This window comes from Sus scrofa, chromosome X (genome assembly GCF_054392235.1).
Source record: "Sus scrofa isolate SSC_HxYL_T2T_F1_AM1 chromosome X, Sscrofa_HxYL_maternal_Yorkshire_Landrace_v2.0, whole genome shotgun sequence".
Classification (NCBI taxonomy): domain Eukaryota; kingdom Metazoa; phylum Chordata; class Mammalia; order Artiodactyla; family Suidae; genus Sus; species Sus scrofa.
In genome coordinates this window covers 74,163,155-74,188,882 of record NC_139401.1, presented here as the reverse complement: position 1 = coordinate 74,188,882, position 25,728 = coordinate 74,163,155, and the positions used below count along the sequence as shown (strand labels likewise).

Here is a 25,728-nt window from a genome sequence, read left to right as displayed (position 1 = left end):
ATGTTAATTTTGTATCGTGCTGTTTTGTTTAATTTACTGATCAGTTTGAGTAGTTTTTGTGTGGAATCCTTAGGGTTTTCTGTATATTGTATCATGTCATCTACTTAGAGTGACAATTTTATCTCTTCTCTTCCAATTAAACTTAGAAGTTTAAGAAGGATGGGTATAAATTCTTCTTTGTATGTTTGGTAGAATTCACCTGTGAAGCCATCTGGTCCTTGACTTTTGTTTGTAGGACGCATGTTTTTTTTTGGTTTTTTTTTTGTTTTGTTTTGTTTTTTGTCTTTTTAGGGCCGCACCCACAGCATATGGAGGTTCCCAGGCTAGGGGTCTAATTGGAGCTACAGCTGCCATCCTACACCAGAGCCACAGCAAATGCCAGATCCGAGCCATGTCTATGACCTACAGCACAGCTCACGGCAACGCCGGATCCTTAACTCACTGAGCGAGGCCAAAGATTGAACCTACAAGCTCATGGCTCCTAGTTGGATTCGTTTCTGCTGTGCCACAATGGGAACTCTTGTAGGAAGCATTTTTATTACATATTCAATTTCAATTCTAGTGATCTGTATGTTCAACTGATTTATTTCTTCTTGATTCAGTTTTGATGGGCTGTTTGTCTCTAGAAAGTTGTCCATTTCTTCAAGGTTGTCAAATTTTTTGGCATGTAATGTTTATAGTATTCTCTTATGGCTTTTTGTATTTCTGCAGTATCTGTTGAGATTTCTCCCTTTTCATTTCTTAATTTGTTCATTTGAGTTCTTTGTCTCCTCTTCTTGGTGAGTCTGGCCAGAGGTTTGTCAATTTTGTTTACCCTTTCAAAGAAGCAGCTCTTGGTTTTATTGGGTTTTTTTCTATAGTTTTTTTAATTTTTTCTCTTTTTTTAATTTTATTTATTTATTTTTTCCACTGTACAGCATGGGGACCAAGTTACATAAACATGTATACATAGTTTTTCCTCCCATTATTTGAATTTCTATTTTATTGACTTCCTCTCTGATCTTTATGATTTCCTTCATTTTGCTGACTTTAGGTTTTGTTTATTCTTCTTTTTCTAATTCATTTAGGTAGTAGATTAAATTGTTGATTTGAGATTTTCTTTTCTGAGGAAGGCCCATATTGCTATGAATTTCCCTCTAAACACTGTTTTTGCCGCATCCATAGATTTTGAGTGGTTTTGTTTTCATTATCATTTGTCTTGAGGTATTTTTTAATTTCTCTTTTGATTTCCTCATTGACCCATTGGTTTTTTAGTAGCATGTTGTTTAGTCTTTATGTAGTCATTTTTTTCACATTTCTTTTCCTGTGGTTGATTTCTAGTTTCATGCCATTGTGGCCAGAAAAGACACTTGAACTAATTTCTATACTCTTAAATTTGTTGAGGTTAGTTTTTTCCCCCAATATGTGGTTAGTCCTTGAGAATGTTCCATGTGCACTTTGAAAAGAATGTATATTTTGATCTTTTTGGGATGCAATGTCCTGAATATATCAATTAAGCTTACTTTTCTATTGTGTCATTTAGGATCTCTGTTGCCATACTGATTTTCTGTCTAGAGGATCTGTCCATTGATGGGAGTGAGGTGTTAAAGTCTTCTACTATTTTTGTATTCTTATGAATTTCTCCTTTCATATCAGTTAGTATTGTATGTATTTGGGTGCTCCTATATTAGGGACATACATATTGATGAGTATAATTTCCTTTTCTTGATTTGATCCTTTTATCATTAAATAGTGTCCTTTTTGTCTTTCTTTACAATCTTTGTTTTAAAGTCTATTTTATATGATATGAATATTGCAACTCATGATTTCCTGTCTTTTCCATTTTCATGTAATGCCTTTTTTCAATCTCCTCACTTTCTTTTTTTTTTTTTTTTTTTTTTATTTTCCCACTGTACAGCAAGGGGGTCAGGTTATCCTTACATGTATATATTACAATTACAGTTTTTCCCCCACCCTTTCTTCTGTTGCAACATGAGTATCTAGACATAGTTCTCAATGCTATTCAGCAGGATCTCCTTGTAAATCTATTCTAAGTTGTGTCTGATAAGCCCAAGCTCCCGATCCCTCCCACTCCCTCCCCCTCCCATCAGGCAACCACAAGTCTCTTCTCCAAGTCCATGATTTCCTTTTCTGAGGAAATGTTCATTTGTGCTGGATATTAGATTCCAGTTATAAGTGATATCATATGATATTTGTCTTTGTCTTTCTGGCTCATTTCACTCAGGATGAGAGTCTCTAGTTCCATCCATGTTGCTGCAAATGGCATTATGTCATTCTTTTTTATGGCTGAGTAGTATTCCATTGTGTATATATACCACCTCTTCCGAATCCAATCATCTATTGATGGACATTTGCATTGTTGCCATGTCCTGGCTATTGTGAATAGTGCTGCAATGAACATGTGGGTGCATGTGTCTCTTTTAAGTGGAGTTTTGTCCGGATAGATGCCCAAGAGTGGGATTGCAGGGTCATATGGAAGTTCTATGTATAGATTTCTAAGGTATCTCCAAACTGTTCTCCATAGTGGCTGTACCAGTTGACATTCCCACCAGCAGTGCAGGAGGGTTCCCTTTTCTTCACAGCCCCTCCAGCACTTGTTATTTGTGGACTTATTAATGATGGCCATTCTGACCGGTGTGAGGTGGTATCTCATGGTAGTTTTGATTTGCATTTCTCTTATAATCAACGATGTTGAGCATTTTTTCATGTGTTTGCTGGCCATCTGTATATCTTCTTTGGAGAAATGTCTATTCAGGTCTTTTGCCCATTTCTCCATTGATTGATTGTTTTTTTTGCTGTTGAGTTGTATAAGTTGCTTATATATTCTAGAGATTAAGCCCTTGTCGGTTGCATCATTTGAAACTATTTTCTCCCATTCTGTAAGTTGTCTTTTTGTTTTCTTTTTGGTTTCCTTTGCTGTGCAAAAGCTTTTCGGTTTGATTAGGTCCCATGGGTTTATTTTTGCTGTTATTTCTATTGCTTTGGGAGACTGACCTGAGAAAATATTCACGATGTTGATGTCAGAGAGTGTTTTGCCTATGTTTTCTTCTCGGAGTTTGATGGTGTCCTGTCGTATATTTAAGTCTTTCAGCCATTTTGAGTTTATTTTTGTGCATGGTGTGAGGGTGTGTTCTAGTTTCATTGCTTTGCATGCAGCTGTCCAGGTTTCCCAGCAATGCTTGCTGAATAGACTTTCCTTTTCCCATTTTATGTTCTTGCCTCCCTTGTCAAAGATTAATTGACCATAGGTGCCAGGGTTTATTTCCGGGTTCTCTATTCTGTTCCATTGGTCTGTCTGTCTGTTTTGGTCCCAGTACCACACTGTTTTGATGACTGTGGCTTTGTAGTATTTCTTGAAGTCTGGGAGAGTTATGCCTCCTGCTTGGTTTTTGTTTCTCAGGATTGCTTTGGTGATTCTGGGTCTTTTGTGGTTCCATTTAAATGTTTGGATTGTTTGTTCTAGTTCTGTGAAAAATGTAGTGGGTAATTTGATAGGGATTGCATTGAATCTGTAGATTGCTTTGGGTAGAATGGCCATTTTCACAATATTGATTTTCCCAATCCAGGAATATGGAATATCTTTCCATTTCTTTACATCTTCTTTGATTTCTTTGATTAAAGTTTTATAGCTCTCAGCAAATAGGTCCTTTACCTCCTTGGTCAGGTGTATTCCGAGGTATTTGATTTTGTGAGGTGCAATTTTAAAAGGTATCGTATTTTTGTATTCCTTTTCTAATATTTCATTGCTGGTATACAGAAATGCAACTGACTTCTGAATGTTAATCTTATATCCTGCTACTTTGCTGAATTTATTAATCAGTTCAAGGAGTTTTGGGGTTGAGTCCTTTGGGTTTTCTGTGTATAGTATCATGCCATCTGCATACAGTGACAGTTTGATCTCTTCTCTTCCTATATGGATGCCCTTTATTTCTTTTGTTTGCCTAATTGCTGTGGCTAGGACTTCCAAACTATGTTGAAGAGCAGTGGTGAGAGTGGGCATCCCTGTCTTGTTCCAGATTTGAGTGAGAAGGCTTTCAGTTTTTCCCCATTGCGGATTATCTTTGCTGTGGGTTTATCATAAATGGCTTTGATTATATTCAGGAATGTTCCCTCTGTACCCACTTTGGCGAGGGTCTTGATCATGAATGGATGTTGAACTTTGTCAAATGCTTTTTCTGCGTCTATTGAGATGATCATATGATTTTTGACTTTTCTTTTTGTTAATGTGGTGTATGATGCTGATTGATTTGCGTATGTTGAACCATCCTTGTGAACCTGGGATGAACCCAACCTGGTCATGGTGTATAATTTTTTTGGTATGTTGTTGGATTCGGTTGGCTAAGATGTTGTTGAGAATTTTTGCATCTATATTCATCAATGATATTGGGCGATAGTTTTCTTTTTTGGTGGTATCTCTGCCTGGTTTTGGAATGAGGGTGATGGTGGCCTCATAGAATGTCTTTGGGAGTATTCCTTCTTCTTCAACCTTTTGAAAGAGTTTAAGGAGGATGGGCACCAATTCCTCTTTATATGTTTGATAGAATTCACCTGTGAAGCCATCTGGTCCTGGACTTTTATTTGTAGGGAGTGATTTTATGACCTCTTCAATTTCATTTCTAGTGATCGGTCTGTTCAGTTGGTCCGTTTCTGCTTGATTCAGTTTTGGCAGGCTGTAAGATTCTAGAAAATTGTCCACCTCTTCCAGATTGTCAAACTTGTTGGCATGTAGTTGTTCATAGTATTCTCTTATGGTTTTTTGTATTTCTGCTTTATCCGTTGTGATTTCTCCTTTTTCATTTATAATTTTGGTTATTTGAGTTCTTTCTCTCCTCTTTTTAGTGAGTCTGGCCAGGGGTTTGTCAATTTTGTTTACCTTTTCAAAGAACCAGCTCTTGGTTTTATTAATTTTCTCTATTGTTTTTGGAATCTCTATTTTATTGATTTCTTTTTTGATCTTTATAATTTCCTTCCTTCTGCTGACTTTAGGACTTTTTTGTTCTTCTTTTTCTAATTCGTTTAGGTGGAGGGTTAAGTTGTCCATTTGGGATCTCTCTTCTTTTTTGAGAAAGGCCTGTATTGCTATAAATTTCCCTCTGAGCACTGCTTTCGCAGCATCCCATAGATTTTGAGAGGTTGTGTCTTCATTATCATTTGTTTCAAGGTAGTTTTTAACTTCCTTCTTGATTTCCTCATTGACCCATTGGTTTTTTAGTAGCATGTTGTTTAGTCTCCATGTAGTAGGTTTTTTCTCTTTCCTTTTCCCATGGTTGATTTCTAATTTCATGGCATTGTGGTCAGAGAAGATACTTGAGATAATTTCTATGCTCCTAAATTTATTGAGATTCGCTTTGTGTCCCAATATGTGGTCGATTCTTGAGAATGTTCCATGAGCATTTGAGAAGAATGTGTATTCTGATGTTTTTGGATGTAGTGTCCTGAAGATATCAATTAAGTCTAACTTTTCTATTGTTTCCTTTTCTATTGTTTCCTTTAGGATCTCTGTTGCTTTATTGGTTTTCTGTCACATTGATGTGAGGGGGGTATTAAGGTATCCTACTATGATTGTTTTCTCGTCAGTATCTACCTTTATGTCTGTTAATATTTGTTGTATGTATCTGGGTGCTCCTGTATTTGGGGCATATATGTTGACGATAGTAACATCCTCTCCTTGGATGGATCCCTTAATCATTAAGTAGTGTCCTTCTTTGTCTTTCTTTATGTCTTTTGTTTTAAAGTCTATTTTGTCTGATATGAGCGTTGCGACTCCTGCTTTTTTGTTATGTCTATTGGCCTGAAATATTTTTCCCCACCCTTTCACTTTCAATCTATATGTGTCCTTTGTCCTAAGGTGAGTTTCTTGTAGGCAGCATATTGAAGGTTTTTGCCTTTTTATCCACTCAGCCACTCTGTGTCTTTTGATTGGGGCATTCAGTCCATTGACATTTAATGTGATAATTGATAGATGATTAGTTTTTGTTTCTTGGAAAAAATTTTTATTTCCCCTTCTATTTTAAATGATATCCTTGCTGGATAGAGTATTCTAGGTTGCATATTGTTTCCTTTTAGCACTTTAAATATTTCTTGTCATTCCCTCCTGGCCTGTAGTGTTTCTGTAGAGAAATCAGCTGATATTCTTATGGGGGTTCCCTTGTAGGTAACATTCTGCTTTTCTCTTGCTGCCTTTAGGATCCTCTCTTTATCACTAACTTTTGCCATTTTTATTATGCTGTGTCTTGGTGTGGGTCTGTTTGGGTTCAGTTTGTTTGGGGCCCTCTGTGCTTCTTGTATCATGAATCCAGTATCCTTTAGATTTGGGAAGTTTCCATTGATAATTTCTTCAAATATATTTTCCATTCCCTTATCTTTTTCTACTCCTTCTGGGATTCCTATTATGCGCAGATTGGCCTGCTTTATATTATCCCATAGATCTCTTATATTGCTTTCCTGTTTTTTGATTCGGTGTTCTGTCTGTTGACTGGATTGAGTGATTTCCATTATTCTATCTTCCATATCACTGATTCGTTCTTCTGCATTATTCATTCTGGTTTTTACTGCCCTTAGTTCAGTTTGCATCTCTGTAAATGAATGTTCTAGTTTTTCTTGGCTCCTCCTTATATTTTCTAGATCCTTTCTGAGGGTATCTGCATTACTGTTCCTATCTTCTCTTCATTCCTTCAGTATTTTCACTATTTCTCTTTTGAACTCCAGGTCTGTCAGACTGCAGAGATCTGTTTCATTGTTGACTGTTTTAGGTGAGTTCTCCTGTTGGTTTGACTGGGGGTGGTTTCTCAGCTTCTTCATCTTGCTTGTTGTTTTCTTTCTCCTGAGGGAGTTGTACTCTCCGTGATCGGGCAGTGTTTGCCTAGTCACTGCCATGGAATGTTTCCTGAGGGCTGGTGTTGTTGGTCAGTCTTTTTTGAGGCAGTGTGGCTTTTCTGGAGTGTTGATGGGGCTAACAGTGTTTCTTTGAAGCAAAGGAGGACTTCCTGAGGGCAGACAGGACTGGGAGGTCCACACCACGATGGTAGCAGATTTCACTCGGTCATGCAGAGCTTACTCTGGTGTTTTTAGGCTGTGGGGTTCTTGCAGGGGGTTGGCGGTGTTGGTCAGCTGCTCCTCAGGAGTGCAGCACCCCCTGGGGGCTGGAGCAGCTATCTGGGTCACTGAGAACCTAAGAGGCTCTTCCCTAGTGCTGCCCGACTCAGAGGGACGGCCTGAGAATATAGGCGGATCTTTTCACAGTCTGGCCAAGCTTGTTGCAGCTTTTCTGGGCTGCAAGGGCTCTTCCAGGGGGCTGGTGGTGCTGAGCAGCTATTCCGTGGGAGTGGGGCACCCCCTGGGGGCTTGGGCCGGTAGCAGGGCCCTTGGAGACCCACGAGGCTCCTCCCCAGGGCAGCCCGACTCAGAAAAACCGTCTGAGATCTTTTCCCGACTCGGCCACGCTTTTTGCAGCTTTTCTGGGTTGCAGGGGGTCCTGCCTGGAGCTGGCAGTCCTATGCAGCTGGTCCACTAGGGCACCCCCTGGGGGCTTGGGCGGGTAACACGGCCGTTGGAGACCCAAGAGTCTCCTCCCCGGTGCAGCCTGAGTCAGAAAAACCGTCTGAGATCTTTTCCCCACTCGGCCAGGCTTGTTGCAGCTTTTCTGGGCTGCAGGGGGTCCTGCCTGGAGCTGGCAGTCCTATGCAGCTGATCCACTAGAGCATCCCCTGGGGGCTTGGGCAGGTAGCAGGGCCGTTGGAAACCCAAGAGGCTCTTCCCCGGGGCAACCTGACTCAGAAAAACCGTCCGAGAATTAGGCCGATCTATTCACAGCCTGGCTAAGCTTGTTCTAGCTTTTCTGGGCTGCAGGCCTTTTCTCGGGGGCTGGTGGTGTTTGGTGCTGCTCTGCAGACGTGTAGCCCCTCCAAAGGGCAAGCAGGCCTGTGCAGGGACAGCCCCTGCGGTGGTAGGCTTCAGGCAATTGTTGAGGCCAGCCCTCCTGGATGGCAGGCAGCCCCAGGTCCAGTGAGAGCGTGGGGGTGGCGGGGGTGGGGGGAGGGGATGCACTGGGAAGCACAGCTTTCAGCTAGCTAGCGGGCCTGTAAGCTTGCTGTGGCGTGGGGGGTATTCTCTGGGGACCCACCCCTTCTTCTCTCCCCTCCCCAGCACAGGCGCAGACCAGGCTCTTCTCCCAGGTTCCCTCTGATGCGGCTTTCCACTTCCCCGCTCCTAGAGTATTGTTCCCTTCCTCTGCGACAGCTTTGTTTTCTAGTCTCCCAGGCAGTCTCTGCCCCGTCAAATGGTTTCTAGACCTCCCAAGCAGTTTCCGCTCTGCCCCGCCCCCCAGCCTGGGGACTAACCTTTGGAGGCGAGGTCTCGGTGTCCAGCCCCGCCCCCAGTCGTCTCCCGGCCCCCTCTCCGGGACTAACCTTCAGAGGCGAGGTCTTGGTGCCCAGCCCCCACCCAGGCGTCTCAATTTTTGGTGACTGTGCCCGTAGTTCAGATGGTCCGTTGGGTTCTTGATCGGCTTTTCCGTACTCCAACTTACTGCTACACTCTTCTCTGCATCAGGAGATTCCTCCGGTTCGTTTGATCTTTCCCCCGGTAGGTGACTTTCCAGGGTGCGGGATCCCTTTCTCCTCCGCAGTTCCCTTTCGGGAGCGCCCGTCCCGCTTGGATTCACCTTCTATCACTCTCCTCTTTTCTCCCGTTCTGCCCAATAATGTCACGAATTTCTTGCCGTTATTGGAGTTTAGGTTCCTCTGCCAGCGATTGGTTGCTGTTCTGTGCGAGTCATTTCTTCTGTAGATGTGCTTTTTTTGTTGTGTTTGTGGGAGAGGGCGAGCGTGTCCCCCTACTCCTCCGCCATCTTGTCCTCTCTCCCCTCACTTTCTTTTTTTTTTTTTTTTTTTGTTTGTTTGTTTTGTTTTTTGTCTTTTTGTCTTTTTTTGTTGTTGTTCTTGCTATTTCTTGGGCCGCTCCCTCAGCATATGGGGGTTCCCAGGCTAGGGGTTGAATCGGAGCTGTAGCCACCAGCCTACGCCAGAGCCACAGCAACGCGGGATCCGAGCCGCGTCTGCAACCTACACCACAGGTCACGGCAATGCCGGATCGTTAACCCACTGAGCAAGGGCAGGGACCGAACCCGCAACCTCATGGTTCCTAGTCGGATTCGTTAACCACTGCGCCACGATGGGAGCTCCTCCTCTCACTTTCAATTTATGTGTCCTTTGCCCTAACATGAGTCTCTTGTAGGTAGCATATTGTAGCTTCTTGTTTTTTTATCCAGTTTGCTACTCTGTCTTTTGATTGGAGCATTCAGCCGTTGACATTTAAGGTAATTATTGATAAACATGTATTTACTGCCATTTTAAACCTTTTTTTCCAGTTGATTCTGTATTTCTCCTTTGTTCCTTTGTTTTTTTGGTTCAATGATTTCCTTTTATTTTATGCTTGTGTCCACTTCATTTTAGTTTTTGTTAATGTATTATTTGGTTTTGACTTGTGGTTGCCCTTTTTTTCAAAAGGACATGTTAACCTCTTCCTATATCTGCTTATTTTAGCCTGATAGTCTAATAGGCGCAAACACATTCTGAAAAAGTCTAGATTTCCTTATTGCCCTTCCCCACATTTTATGATTTTCACATCCTTTTTTTTTAACATCTTCATGTTTGTCCTTTTGCTGTTCCTTGTGTTGTCACTTTTAAAATAGTTTTTTTTTTCCTTTTAGATCTGTGTACTAGTTTATTTGAGTGATTACTTTCCAATTGTGATTTCTTCTGTCCTATAACTTCTTATTTCTTTCCTATTAGAGGAGACCTTTCAGTATTTCTTTTAGAATGGGCTTGGTATTGCTGTATTCTTTCGTTTTTTTGTTGTTGTTGTTGTTGCTGTTGGAGAAATTCTTTACTTCTCCTATTTTAAATGATACTCTTGCTGGGTAGAGTAGTCTAAGCTGCAAATTTTCCCTTTTAGAACTTAGAATATATCTTGCCACTCTCTTCTGGCCTGTTGTGTTTCTGTAGAGAAATCATCTGATAGCCTTATGGGGGTTCCCTTATAATTAAGGCTTTGTTTGTCTCTTGCTGCCTTTAGAATCCTCTTTATCTGTAACTTTTGCCATTTTTATAAAAGTATGTCTCTGTGGGTCTGTTTGGATTCAACTTGTTTGATACTCTCTATGCTTCCTGTATCTTAAATATGTGTTTCCTTTAGATTTGGAAAGTTTCAACAACAATTTCTGCAAATATATTTTGAATCCCCATTTCTTTTTCTTCACTTTATGGAATCCCTAGTATTCAGAGATTGGCCCACTCATAGATCTCTTATATTGCTGTCATGTTTTTTCATTTGGTTTTTTATCTTCTGTCCTGATTTGGTGATTTCCATTATTCCATCTTCCAAGTCACAAATTCGTTGTTCTGCACTATTCACTCTGCTCTTCAGTGCCTTTAACTCAGCTTGCATCTTTGCAAATGAATTTTCTAATTTTTCTTGGATCCTCATATTTTCTAGTTCCTTTCCAAAGTAATCTGCATTACTGTTCATATGCACTCTTAATTCCTTCCATATTTTCACTATCTCATTTTTGGATTTGTCTGTTAAACTGTAGAGGTCTGTTTCATTGTTTGCTCCTGCAGGTGAATTATCCTGTCCTTTTAACTGGGGATGGTTCCTGAGCTTCTTTATTTTACTTATATTTTTCCTACTTTGTGAGTTTAGGGAAAACAACTACTGTAGTCTTTTGGGGCTATTTATATGTGTGAGTGCACCTGGGTATTTTGTGAGTGCTTAGCACTGCATTTGCTTCCAGGGAGATGGAGGCAATGGTCAGGGCTAGTAGCCAGTGCCTGGTTGCTGGGCCCTTGACAGTGGCAAGGAACTGTGGGAAGGTCGCATAGGCTGCTCCTAGTTGTGGCGCCCTGGATAGTGGCAGTGACCCTCAGGTAGGTATAAGTTGTGCCTGAGTTGTTGTTGGTGGTGGTGGCAGGGCTCGTGCATTCCCAGGGGAGTGAGAGCAACATCAGGTGGTGCTTGCTTTCAGTGCTCTCCTCTGTATCTACCTCTGAGGTGACTAGGGCCATAAGTTCATGGACCTCTAATGATGGTGGGCTATGCCCACCTCAGGAATCTGAGGTGACTAGACTTTGCTCCCACTGCCTGTAGACCATGCAAGAGGCATCCCATTGTGCTCAGGATGCGCCGCCACCTGTAACCCATGCAAGAGGGGCCTGTTGCTCATAGCCTGCACAAGAGTCACCTCACCACATGTAACCCCACCCTCCAAGAGTCCATGCATGTGCATAGAAAGATATTTCTATGGTGTTCTACCTCTCTTCCTCTTGACCTCCCCAGCAATGGTACCTTTCTTATTTTGTAGGCCCAGACCTCATGATGGGTTTCTTAGGCTCTGGCTTTTGCCTCCCCAGCCCTTGGCACACTGCTCCCTAGCCCCTCAGGCTGTCTCCACACAGTGAGCCCTAGTCCTCTCCCAAAACTAACTTCCATAGCCTAAGTGCCCAACCCCCACCTGAGTGTCTCAGGCTGTGGTGTCCTGGGAGGCGGTACCAGTGGTTTGTGCAGCTCTCTTTCTGCTTTGCCCTCCTCAGTCCAGCTGCTGCACTCTTCTGTGAGGCTTTGAAGTCTCTCTGTTTCTGCTGATCTCCCCATTGGTTAGGTAGCTTCCCGGGGTGTGGGTTCCTTTCCTCTTTAACAGTTCCCTCTCAGAAGTGCTAGTCCCATCCTGATTCCTTTTTTCCCCCTTCTCTTTTTTCCTTTTGTTCCACCCAGTTATATGGAAGGTTTCTTATGCGTTTTGGAAGTTTAAGGTCTTTTGTCAGTGTTAACTAGATGTTCTGCGTGTATCATTCTACATGTAGATTTTTTTTTTTTTTTGATGTGTCTGTGGGAGAAGGTGAATGCTACATCTTACTTCTCTGCCATCTTGATCCTACCCATCTGATCAATATCTCTTATTTATGAAACTGTCTCTTTTGATGGATGTTCTGCTATATACTCAATGCCCTCTTGTTCCAAAGGCAAAACAGGCTTCCCCTGAGTAGAATACTTGGTTTTTGCTGACCAAAAGGTGGCTTTTTATTATGCAGTAAGTTTGTCTTTTGTTGTTATGATTGCTATCTTCTTTCTTCTGGTCCAAAAATATGTTTAGCAGCTTATTAAACTTTATGACAAAGGATATAGGTGAACAACCAATGGAAGAGGAACATAGGGAAAAGTATGGGGGAGGAGCACAGAGCTTTCATGTGCTCTCCAGATCTACAACTCTGCCCAAATCTACACGTTCACTGACCTAGAAGTTCTACATTCACTTTTATTCTTTTTGAAATACCAGAGTTATAAGATTCCAAATAAATGATGCTTTAGTCTCAAGAATGTTAGAACATGTTTTAATCTCCATAGTGCAGATCAAAAGGGAATAATAAACTTTTAGAGAAGCTGTAATACTCAGTCTGTTGGAATAAAGTAGATCATCTCACAGAAAGAAATCTAGAAAATTGACTTTTTTAACCTGAAAGGAATTTTCCAAAGAGATCTTTTCATTTGTACGCTGGCTTAACATTGAATGTATGTTTGGTTGGAATTTTTTTAAAAAGCCAGGCAGACCTAAGAGTAGTCTTATGATTAAGTTTCATATTGGTAGACCATGTTTTCTCTATTGGAGATTTATTATCATCTTTGTTGAATTGTAGTTCAAGAAAAATGTATTGCCCTTTCCAAGTTTTACCCCCCAAAAGTCATGCAAATAATGCAAGTATATAAAACTGTCATGTGAATTTGATTTGTTTCTTGTTATTTTGTTTATTAGAGTATAGTTGATTTACAGTGTTATGTCAATTTCTGCTGTATAGAGTAGTGGCTCAGTCATACATATATACATACTCTTTCTCTCATACTATCTTCTAGCATGTTCTACATCAAGAGATTCTACATAATTCTCTGTGCTGTACAGTAGTACTCCATTGCTAATCAATTATAAATGTAACAGCTTGTATCTTGTTATTTTTTAATAGCTGGGACAATAACGAGAGAGAAAAGATGAGCCCTTGGGATATGGAGCCAATTCCAGAAGGAAGTAAATATGCTTTAAAAAATGAATTATAATTTTTCTAGAAGAAAAGTGGCAATACTATGATCCTGGAAACTAATTACTTCTGATTTGTCATCTTATTCATAGCTGCCTTTCCAGATGAAGTTGGCGCTGGTGTTCCTGTATCCCAAGAGGAACTAACTGCTTTGCTATATAAACCCCAGGAAGGAGAGTGGGGGGCTCATTCCAGAGATGAGGAATGTGAACGAGTTATTCAGGGCATCAACCACCTTCTTTCCTTGGGTATGGTGAATGTGAAAGAATATTAGGAAGATGGGAAGGAATAATGAAAACCAGCAGAATTTAAGTTCTATGAAAGGAAATGCATTTTTTACTATATACCTTCACCTCAAGAGGCACAGTAATTCTAGTTTTAATAATAGCATTTTTTTATGCTTGGCCAAAGTATTGGCGGGCAAACCTTTTCAGTTCTGGACTTATAATAGTGAAAGCAGGCATATGGGTGTCTTTGACTTTTAATTATTTTGGCTCTCATGCTATTCCCTGAACCTGACTTTGGATGGGTTCTTTACTAAAGACAGTGGGTAGAATAATATATTTTACTCTATGACTGCTTATATTTTCTGAAGCATGTCACATGAGGCATTTGGCATTTATAGAAAATACATAAATTTGAAGTTAAACACAGTTCTCCTTTAGTTTGGTCTTATTGTACCTGATTTGAACTAGTGTATCATACACGATTCACAGATGGTATGTCCAAATAACAATAACTTTACAATAGCATTAATCTAATATTTGCATAATGGATCATTTTAGAAATGTAGTATTATATTGCCCACCCTTCTTGCTTATATGTGTTTTTGTTTGTTAACATGAAATGTTAGTGCTCTTTATAACTCCCTTTTTTGATTTTGGAAACATTATAGATTTTGCCAGTCCTTTTGCTGTCCCAGTGGATCTCAGTGCCTATCCCTTGTATTGTACTGTAGTTGCTTATCCAACTGACCTCAACACTATCAGGCGGAGACTTGAAAATCGCTTTTACAGGTCTGTTTAGTTTTTATCATTTACTAAGAAGCTTATAGCTTTCTTATGTCTTTTGCTTTCCTTTTTGCATAGTGATATACTGAGATGTGTATTTTCATAGCGTAAAATAACTATTCAAAAGACCTACCCCAAAATTTCTTCTGAAAATTTGGAACACTAATTTCTCTTTATTCAGTAGATTCTCAGTCTTCCAGGGTAAGAAGAGTTACGGACAGGGAGGAAATTATGACTAGCACAAGTCACATATGAAACAAAAACTGCAGTTAATTTTAGTTTATTAAGAGCAGATTAAGTAGTTTTTGGATTCATCATGAATATGGTGCTATAGAGACTTGGAGCATGTTTAAATATCCTGTTGGGAAATTAGGCAGCAGTTAATTAGATTTAATACCATCCTCCAAATGAGTATCAAAAAAGCCAAGTTATTTTTTCCTTGGTTTTGGTTGGGAGTAGAGTGATTATGGAAAGGTGATAGAGGACAGATTTTTTGGTACTTCTCTCATCCCAGAGTCTACAGTGTCCTAATCATGGTTGTTCCATGAAATGGTTATAAATATAACCAGTTGGGTATATTTTATAACATTACCTATGATTTTATTCAATAATATATATATCATAAAAGTAACTAGATAAACAAGATCTGTCCTTTTATACAATCTGATTTTTTTCTTTTTTCTTTTTATATTTTTGCTCTCTTTTGAAAACTAAATATTCTTTTGATCTTACCAAAACAGTGTTTATTTGTTTTTGTTTCTTTGTGCTTGGTCAAATCACTCTTTACCCATAATGTCCTAGGTCAGTTCTTTTCCAAGGTTTAATATATGAGTTTATAGTCCAGTGGTTCTAAACTCTTGCCTGTGCTTCACATACTGTAACTATGTACCTTTATTAGTCCACATTAGTCACATACATATTTTGAGTCACATACATATATTGGAACACCTTTGACTTATCATTAATTAATGCCTAGCTGTTCTGTGTTGTCTGTTACTAGAATAGATTTTAAATGTATCAACCAAGAATAATGGTATTTTTTTCTTTCATAGGAGGATATCAGCATTGATGTGGGAAGTACGCTACATTGAGCATAATGCTAGGACTTTCAATGAGCCAGACAGTCCTATAGTGAAAGCAGCCAAAATTGTAACTGATGTCTTACTTCGATTTATTGGGTAAGAAGCAGTTTTGTCTCCCATAGGAGCTGACTTCTAATTTTTTAAAATTTATTGGAATGTATTTTAATTTATCTTGTTTCATAGGGATCAGAGCTGTACTGATATACTGGATACTTATAATAAGATTAAAGCAGAAGAACTAAACAGTACTGATGCAGAGGAGGTAAGAATCGCAGATGATTAGTAGGCAGGAATTTCTTTTCTGTTGTTTAAAGTACAATAAGTATTATATGTAAGTGTTATAATTGTCTATAAGCAGTGAAGCTAAGATTTCTAAAAGCTAGCTGAACACCTGCATCTTTTTGTTTTAAATTCTTTAACTTGTATTTAGACAGTATATACAAAAATATAGTGATGCTACAGTGTTTAGTCAGGGAGAGGTGGTGAGTCATCCTTTTTGACACTGGTTTTCAGTAACACTTAATTTTCCAGCCCTTGAAATAGGACAAAGCACTAAATTGTGTTTTAAAAGAATGGTTAGTTGATGCACATTTTAGTAGGGATTCATTTTCTACACATATATATTAAATATTGAAGTATTTTATAATTTTAGGTTTAAAAGTCTACATTTTTAGTAGTTTTGCAGAATTGCTATTAGATTTCCTTTATGGAAATTTGCAAGTAGAAACCAGTTTTTCATAAAGAAATATTAGTATTGTCAGCAGACCTTCTGATTTCCCAACCCAGACATATCCCTAATTCACATTAAGATATTTTTGACTAGTGATTTTCTTTCTTTCCTATCTTTGGATTTTGTCAAATCTGAAAAAATCATTGCCAAGACTGATGTCAAGCAGCTCACCCACCCGGTGTTTTCTTTTAGGAGTTTTATGGAGATTCCCAGGCTAGGGGTCTAATCAGAGCTGTAGCTGCCGGCCTACGCCAGAGCTGCAGCAACTCGGGATCCGAGCCGTTTCTGCAACCTACACCACAGCTCACAGCAATGCCAGATCCTTAACCCACTGAGCAAGGCCAGGGATCGAACCCACAATCTCATGGTTCCTAGCTGAATTTGTTAACCACTGAGCCATGATGGGAACTCCTTGAGTTGAGTTTTAAGTATGGTATAAGATAGGGGTCCAGTTTCATTCTTTTGCAAGTGCATATATAGTTTTCCTAACACAATTTATTGAATAAACTAACCTTTCCCCATTGCACAGTCTTAGCTCTTTTGTTGTAAATTCATTGACCAGTATGCATGGGTTTATTTCTGTCTATTCTGTTCCATTGATCTATGTGTTTTATGTCAATATCATACTCTTGATTACTATAGCTTTATAATACAATTTCATATCAGAAAGTATGATACCTCCAGCTTTCTTCTTCCTCACGATTTCTATTAGGATTCTTTTACAGGGTTCCATATAAATTTTATGATTGTTTCTTATATTTCTGCAAAAAAAAATGCTGTTAGAATTTTGATACAGATTGCATTGAATCTGTATATTACTTTGGGTGATATGGACATTTTAACAATATTAATTCTTTCTAATCTATGAGCATGGAATATCTTTCCATTTACTTTGCATTATCTTTGATTTTTTTCATCAGTGTCTTTTATAGTGTTCAGTGTACAGATCTTTTATCTCCTTGGTTAAATTTATTTATAAATATTTTATTTATTTATTTTTTGTCTTTTTGCCTTTTCTAGGGCCACTCCCGTGGCATATGGAGGTTCCCAGGGTAGGGGTCTAATCGGAGCTTTAGCTGCCGGCCTACGCCACAGCCACAGCACCCCAGATCTGAGCCGTGTCTGCAACCTACACCATAGCTCATGGCAACGCTGCATCCTTAACCCACTGAGCAAGGCCAGGGATCGAACCCGCAACCTCATGGTTCCTAGTTGGATTCGTTAACCACTGAGCCATGACGGGAATTCCTATTTATAGATATTTTATTCTTTTTGTTGCGATTATAAATGGCATTTTCTTAATTTCACTTTCCAATAGTGCATTGTTAGTATATGGAAACACAGTTTATTTTTGTATATTGATTTTGTATCCTGCAACCTTACTGAGTTTATTTGTTCTGCTTTTTGGTGGAATATTTAGGGTCTTCTACATGTAATATCATGTCATCAGCTAATAGAGATAGTATTACTTCTTCGTCTTTGATTTGGATGTCTTTTGTTTTTCTTGACTATTTGTTCTAGCTAGGACTTCAAATACAATGTTAAATAAAATTGTCTAGAATGAGCATCCTTGTCTTCTTCCTAATCTTAGAGGAAAAGCTTTTAGCTTTTTTCTATTGACTGTGAAGTTAGCTGTGGGTTTTTCATATGTGGACTTCATTGACATGCAACATTCCCTCTATACCTATTTTGTTGAGTGTTTTTATCATGGATGGATGTAGCTCTCCTTAAAGTAATACTCTTTGGATTAAATTAGAAAATTAAAAGTAAAATGTAATTCAACAACTTAATTTTATTAAAAAGGGGCAACAATTGCTCATGAGCTACTTTTCTTTTTTTCCTAGGTATTACCTGTATTTACTATCACCAGATTAATTGTAGTGCATGAACCTTGCCTTTTTGTATTAAAAATCTATCCCTCAGAGGGATACTTAACTAAATTTTATGTTTTAATACTCATTCATATTTTCCCTATAGGAAACAAGTATTTCTTAAAATAGCAAAAGATTAATTATGAGTGATCCATAATTATAGTATATTAAACTAGCATGTCACATAAAATAATTTTTAATACTAACATTTAGGTACAACTTTAGATACAAGTCACTATACTTTTCACTTCATTTCCTATTCTGATTTAAAGAGAAACCTTGTTTACTTTTCTTCTCCCAATTTATTTTCCAACCTACACACAGCATTTAGGCAAAGTTTGGAGTGAGTCTCCCACATTTGTTCACTATTATCTTCTACTGTGAAAAAAACAAAACTAATTTATTCTCCCTAAATTCACTACAAAACAAAACAAATCAAGCTTTGTTGAACATAATTTTGTTTCTTATTTAAATGATATTTGCCATTTCTTTGTAAATGTTTATCTAATTTTAAGACTGAATATAACAATATCATTTCTCTCACTCTTCCCTTTTAACTTTAGGATACGGAAATAGTTGACTTAGATTCAGATGGTCCTGGTACTTCATCTGGAAGAAGAGTAAGTGAATAAATGAATTGCTGATAAGAAAAACTGTCAGGCTTCCCATGTCAGAGATTCCTAAGAGCAACTCCACATATTTGGATAATTGCTAGAAAGACTTACGGAACTCAGTGTATATAGTTGTTAACTCATTGCCAAGGTTTATGACAGTGATACAGTAAGGATACAACAGCTAGATCACAGGGAAAAAGATACAGGCAGAATCTGGAGGAATCCATGTTCAGATTTCATTATGTTCTCTCTCTCCTCTGAGAGACCACACAGAATACATTCTTCTTCCACAATGAAAATGTAGCAATATCTGTGTGATTAGAACTGCCAAGGAATTTATTGGAGGCTCTTATGTAGATACCATCTGACTAGCACATGCCAAGATTCCAGACTCTCAGAAAGCAGGAAAGCATAGGAAATATACAGGAAAGTGGGTATTCACCACAAATCATACTCATTGTACAAACAGTGTGGGCACAGTAAACCACCTTTATTATTTAGGAAAGAGTTCAAGTGCCAAGTTCCCATTCCCAGATGCCATTCATGGGCCAACCTTGCAAGCAGGCCCTGCTAAAGATATTCTCAGATGTGTTATGTTAACTGTGTTCTGCACAATTCCTCTCTATGATAATTAGGCAAACATAAATGTATATAAGGGAAAATTTCCTTTCAAATACTGAAAGAGGAGTTCCCATCATGGCGCAGAGGAAAAGTATCTGACTAGGAACCATGAGGTTGCTGGTTCAATCCCTGGCCTTGCTCAGTGGGTTAAGGATCCGGCATTGCCGTGAGCTGTGGTGTAGGCCACAGATGCGGCACTGATCTTGTGTTGCTGTGGCTGTGGTGTAGGCTGGCAGCTGTAGCTTTAACTCTGATTAGACTCCCTAGCCTGGGAATCTCCATATGCCGCAGGTGCGACCTTAAAAAGCAAAAAAACAAACAAACAAACAAACAAAAAAAAACCACCAAATACTTTTAAGAGATCGTATAAAAATGCGTAAAATAGTAAAGGTCAAAATTTGTTGTGACCACAAGGAATTTACTTAAAAATATTGTTGTTCCCTGGTGGCCTATGTTGTTTGTTGAGGATCTGGTATTGTCACTACTGTGGCTTAAGTCGCTGCTATGCGATGAGTTTGATCCCTTGTCAGGAACATCCACATGCTGTGGGCAAATATACATATATATGTATACACCTTTGTTCAAGTGTTATTTTGAGATGATTATGGTGCCATTATCAAACATTCTTAACTACCAGCAGAGATTAAGATACTAAAATTAGGAGTTCCCGTTGTGGCTCAGTGGTTAACGAATCCGACTAGGAACCATGAGATTGCGGGTTTGATCCCTGTCCTCTCTCAGGGGGTTAAGGATCTGGCATTGCTGTGAGCTGTGGTGTAGGTTGCAGACAGGGCTCGGATCCCTTGTTGCCTGTGACTCTGGCATGGGCTGGCAGCTACAGCTCCGGTTAGACCCCTAACCTGGGAACCTCTATATGCCCCCGGTACCGCCCTAGAAAAGACAAAAAAAATATATTAAAATTATTGACCTTGTATAGTAAAAAAATTGTTCTTCTTTGTTATATTTGAGATTTAAATTTTCTCAAAATGAGAATTCAGAATACTAGTATTCTGTTTCCATGAATATAATATCTAGTTTTTATTTGTTTATATTTTTGCCCAAGAGAATGATGTTTAATCTAAAGTAAGAAACTTTTAATTAGCAGCCACTGTTTTATGTAGATAATATTCACATTGGAAAGACAGGGAAAAATCAATGAAGACCTAAGGAAAGAGCTTTTAGATATAATTTTTTTAAAATCTACAGGTCAAATGCCGAGGCAGGAGACAGTCTTTAAAGTGTAATCCTGATGCTTGGAGAAAACAATGCAAGGAACTTTTGGGCCTAATTTATGAACGTGAAGATTCAGAGCCATTTCGACAGCCATCTGATCATCTTTCCTACCCAGTAAGCATACGGTTATTTAAATAATTATCAATATCTAATCTCTCATAAATGTTCATGCTGAGATCTAAGAGCCTTTCCCCCCCTTTCTCCCTTCCTTTGTCCTTCCGTTTATGTGCCTTTGAATTATGAAATAGGTAGTGTGATTAGTCATGACTTTTAAAAATGCCTGACATGTACTTTGTGTGTAAATTACACGGGTATAAACCAAATTTATTTATTTTTGCTTTTTAGGGCTGCACATGCAGCATATGGAAATTTCCAGGCTAGGGGTCAAATTGGAGCTGCATCTGCAGATCTTTGCCACAGCCACAGCAACGGGGGATCTGAGCTACGTCTGTGACCTATATACCACAGCTTGCAGCAACATCAAATCCTTAACCCACTGAGCAAGGCCAGTGGTCAAACCCACATCCTCATGGTTACTCGCTGGGTTTGTTACCACTGAGCCACAGTGTCAACTCTGTAAACCAAATTTAAATCTAAATATCTTTGCAGTTCCTTCCTGCTTTTATTTTGGATATTTGTTTAATGCATTTTACTAACTTCTAATATACTTCTCTACACGCTGGAGACCTTTGGTAGCATGTGACAACACTGTTTAATTTATACATATGGAGTTCCCGTCGTGGCTCAGTGGTTAATGAATCCGACTAGGAACCATGAGGTTGCGGGTTTGATCCCTGGCCTTGCTCAGTGGGTTAAGGATCTGGCATTGCTTTGTGCTGTGGTGTAGGTCGCAGATGCGGCTCGGATCCCATGTTGCTGTGGCTGTGGCGTAGGCTGGTGGCTACAGCTCTGATTAGACCGCTAGCCTGGGAACCTCCATATTCCGCAGGTGTAGCCCTAGAAAAGACAAATAGAGAAAAAAAATTATACATATATTTGATATGATCACTTAGTGTAACCAATATACCCTATTACTTTTAACGAAAGATGAAAACATGAATCTTAGATTATAGGATTCCTTTTCTAGGAGTATATCTGCATGTTAAATAACCTTTAGTATAGATAGCACATCTCTCTTAACTTTTCAGAGAAAAGGTCCAGCAATATTTCAGAAATACCTCAGACCATCCTCTGAAATTAGTAAATATCAATATTCTTTGTATACACAGGTTTCAGTTGGAAAAAATATCATTTAAATAAGAAACAAAATTATGTTCAGCAAAGCTTGATTTGTTTTGTTTTGTAGTGAGTTTAGGGAGAATAAATTAGTTTTGTTTTTTTCATAGTAGAAGATAATAGTGAATGTAGAATTCCTTCAACTTAAATTGTAGTGAGTAAAAAAAAAATGTAGTCAGTAAAAACAAAATTCCTATTTATGGATCTTTAAGTATTAAATCATAATTGCATTGCAAGTCTTGATATTTTGTTGCGGTGATCTGGAAATATATCTTCTTTACCCTAATAGGGCCATCAAGAGCAAGAGGATGAATCCTCTGAGTCAGTTATTCCAGAACGCCAACAAGATCCACCTGTTGGTGAGGTAAGCCTAGTAGTCTCTCAAAAGATATATATGTTCTTTTTTTTTTTTTTTTTTTTTTTTGGCTTTTTGCCATTTCTTGGGCCCCTCCCGCGGCATATGGAGTTCCCAGGCTAGGGGTCAAATCGGAGCTGCAGCCACCAGCCTACGCCAGAGCCACAGCAACGCAGGATCCGAGCCGCGTCTGCAACACACAGACGCACACAGCTCACGGCAACGCCGGATCGTTAACCCACTGAGCAAGGGCAGGGATTGAACCCGCAACCTCATGGTTCCTAGTCGGATTCGTTAACCACTGTGCCACAACGGGAACTCCTGTTTTTGTGTTGTTTTCCTTTTTAAAATCTCTGTACTGTAAATAAAACTTTAATCATTTGTAAAGCTATTTTCTAACTCTGCTCACTCTCTTTTTACCTTTGAGTTTTTGGTTGTTCATTTTTTGTTTTTTAAATCAACATGTATTCTCAAGAGTTCTTTGTAACGTCTGGGTAGATATTTGTTCTGTAGATCTAAAGCTACTGTTGCAGAGTAGAAAACATTAACTATACAACATAATTATGTCTGTAATTACAGCTGATCATTCTCACTCAAATTTCATTCAGCAGAGTGACTGGATCTTTTGGTCATCATATTACACAAAGTTACCAATATTTTTCTTCTTTGAAAGTCTTTGTTTTATAAGCCATATTGTGTTGGATTACACTTTTCGTTATTTTATGATTTATGTACAAAAATTTAAAAGATACATTACAATCAATTATAGTGTCTCATACTTTGAAAAATATTATCTGTCTTTTTGTAATATCTTTCTTCTGTCCCTCTGGCCCTTTGACTTTTCCTTTGAGTAAATGCTGTGCTTTTACTTCTTTTTTGGGGGATGGGGGGTTTACTTCTTAATGATTCTAAATAGGAGGAAGGATCTAATACCAACTATGGTTTTCACTCTACAACATGTTTATCATTGGTGGTTGTGGTATATATAGATATAAATTTCAGATGTAATTTCATATGATAACTCTAGGAATATCTTAACTTGAAAGATTTGGGTTAAAAATCTAATAAAAATCAAACTAATTATGAATCTATAAGACCAATGACTTTGGATGATGCAAAACTGTCACATTTATTAAAAAGAAGATAGGAAAAAGGCACAGACATGGTCAGTTTGACTTTGACCTTCAACTAATGACAATTTAGGTAGAATGCTGTCATGCCAACTCCCTGGCAAATTGCTCAATGAAAGTAGAAGATTGGATTATTCACATAGAATTAAATAGTCCCATGTCACAAATTAGCTATATATTTCCAAGATATTTCCAGCTATGTAGAGATGAAGCCAGTGGCTGTGGATTTTCTGTTCTGTCCCTTGAGAGAGTCATATGGTTTTCCATTGAAGAATGAAAGCTAAGGTCCTCCTATAGGCCCCTGCTCTTTCCTCGAGCCATCAAAAGAGCTCTATTAAATGGATGATTTGGAGTTGCTTTTACTTCTTTTTTGGGGGATGGGGGGTTTACTTCTTAATGATTCTAAATAGGAGGAAGGATCTAATACCAACTATGGTTTTCACTCTACAACGTGTTTATCATTGGTGGTTGTGGTATATATAGGTATAAATTTCAGATGTAATTTCATATGATAACTCTAGGAATATCTTAACTTGAAAGATTTGGGTTAAAATAAAATCTTCCTTCCCTAACTAATAAAAATCAAACTAATTATGAATCTATAAGACCAATGACTTTAGATGATGCAAAACTGTCACATTTATTAAAAAAAAAGAAGATAGGAAAAAGGCACAGACATGGTCAGTTTGAGAGATAGTTGGCAGATTGAAGAGCAGTGTGTTTTTTTAATGGTTGATTGGTGATGGAAATCTTAGTCCCATTGTATTATATAGTATTGTTACTCAGCCTGTGTGTTTAATAACATTCTTCTTTGTAGGATTATCAAGATGTTATAGACACTCCTATGGACTTCAGCACTGTGAAAGAAACTTTGGAAGCAGGAAACTATGGTAGTCCTCTGGAATTTTATAAGGATGTTCGCCAAATATTCAGCAACTCCAAAGCTTATACCTCTAATAAAAAGTCAAGGGTATGAAAAACCAATAATATTAGGTGGATTGATTACATAAGCATTTAGTAATATATATCAAGCAGTTTTATTTTATCAGTTTTTAAATTGCTGAACAAGTATGTACTAACATTCTGCCGTAGTTACTGAAGTTTGATTCTCAGTGCTTTATTTGAAACAGTTTATTAGGCATAATATTTACCATTGTCATTCTAAAATTAGCCCCCCTCTTCCCTTCTCCTACATGCTTCTTCTTTACTCTTTAGTAATAACTATATTTGCCAGCGATAAGTCAAGGAAAGGAATTCTAGAAATTTGAGTACTCTTTAATATGTCCAATAAATAATTTGATAAATAAAAATGGTGGACAGGATTAATTTATATGAAATATCTGGATTAGCTCTGAATATTTATGTCCCCTTTATTATAACAAATAGTGAACCATATTGGGAAATTATAACTGTTTATTCATACATTTAATGCTTTCCCTATGTTTTCTCACAACTTAAATATCTTGAGAACAAGAAAATAGTAACAATTTTTGTCTTTTGTTGTCAGTAGTATCTGATTAACTTTTTTTTTTTTTTTCTTTTTAGCACTACAGGTGTGGCATATGGAATTTCCCAGGCTAGAGGTAGAATCAGAGCTACAACTGCCGGCCTACGCCACAGCCATAGAAACTCAGGATCTGAGCTGCGTCTGTGACCTACACCACAGCACAGCAACAAAAGATCCTTAATCCACTAAGCGAGGCCAGGGATTAAACCCATATCCTCATGGATACTAGTTGGGTTCATTACTACTGAGCCACAATGGGAACTCCTGATTAACTTTTTTTTTTTTTTTTTTTGTCTTTTTGCTATTTCTTTGGGCCGCTCCCGCGGCATATGGAGGTTCCCAGCCTAGGGGTCGAATCGGAGCTGTAGCCACCGGCCTACGCCAGAGCCACAGCAATGCGGGATCCGAGCCGCGTCTGCAACCTACACCACAGCTCACGGCAACGCCGGATCGTTAACCCACTGAGCAAGGGCAGGGACCGAACCTGCAACCTCATGGTTCCTAGTCGGATTCGTTAACCACTGCGCCACGACAGGAACTCCTGATTAACTTTTAAATTAATTATGCAATAGATATGTACATGCTCACTTTCACCTAATATAAGATGAATTTTCACTGATTTCTGCACACATAATTTTTGCACATTTGATTTCTGTATTTACATATATACTTATAAGTGTTTATATATTTTAAAACAGCAAATTTTATATTTTGAAACCTTTTTTATTTTCCCATTTTGTTATTACTCCCTGAAAACAGAAGTGTTAATGTCTCTGTATATGTAGCTTTCTGTTATTTCACCAGTGTTCTGGTGAAGGGAGTTAGGTTGTTTTTAGTTTTTCACTTTAAATAAATAATACTGTGGCTAATATATTAAGCATCTTTGAATATTTTTTTGTGTGTATAATTCTCTGATATTTCCTTAGGATATTCCTAGAAATGAAATTATTAGCCAAAGAATTTATATTTTAAAGTTTTTGGCACATACTGCAAATTATCCTTAGACTGTTCTAGTTAAAATACCCACTGGAAATCTATGAGAATCTTTTTTCCTACCTTTCCCAACATTAGTTACTATCTTTAAGAAATCTTTATTAATTTATAGGTGAAAATGGTATTTTGTTTTAATTACTCAGGATGAATTTTTAAAGTGTAGGAAATAGCATATATATATTTATTTGTCTGAAAGGATAATGCTGGTATTGTTTAGCCATGTTTATACCTTTTATTTTTATATAATTAAAGTAGTAAAACAAG

At 38.3% G+C, this 25,728-nt stretch overlaps 1 protein-coding gene across 4 annotated transcripts in view; it reads left to right on the top strand.

The window, feature by feature from the left end:
* BRWD3 (bromodomain and WD repeat domain containing 3) overlaps nt 1-25,728 on the top strand; it is a 166,746-nt gene that overhangs the window by 125,487 nt on the left and 15,531 nt on the right. For all 4 annotated transcript variants that reach the window (XR_014834757.1, XR_014834756.1, XM_085006785.1 and 1 more), the window contains 9 exons: nt 13,011-13,072; nt 13,175-13,330; nt 13,978-14,098; nt 15,145-15,270; nt 15,358-15,436; nt 18,339-18,395; nt 20,217-20,357; nt 21,769-21,843; nt 23,782-23,934. Coding sequence is in view for 2 of the 4 variants with exons in the window: in XM_085006785.1 (XP_084862911.1) it covers nt 13,011-13,072; nt 13,175-13,330; nt 13,978-14,098; nt 15,145-15,270; nt 15,358-15,436; nt 18,339-18,395; nt 20,217-20,357; nt 21,769-21,843; nt 23,782-23,934 (970 nt within the window). In the remaining 2 variants the exon portion in view is untranslated. The remainder of the gene's footprint in view (nt 1-13,010; nt 13,073-13,174; nt 13,331-13,977; nt 14,099-15,144; nt 15,271-15,357; nt 15,437-18,338; nt 18,396-20,216; nt 20,358-21,768; nt 21,844-23,781; nt 23,935-25,728) is intronic.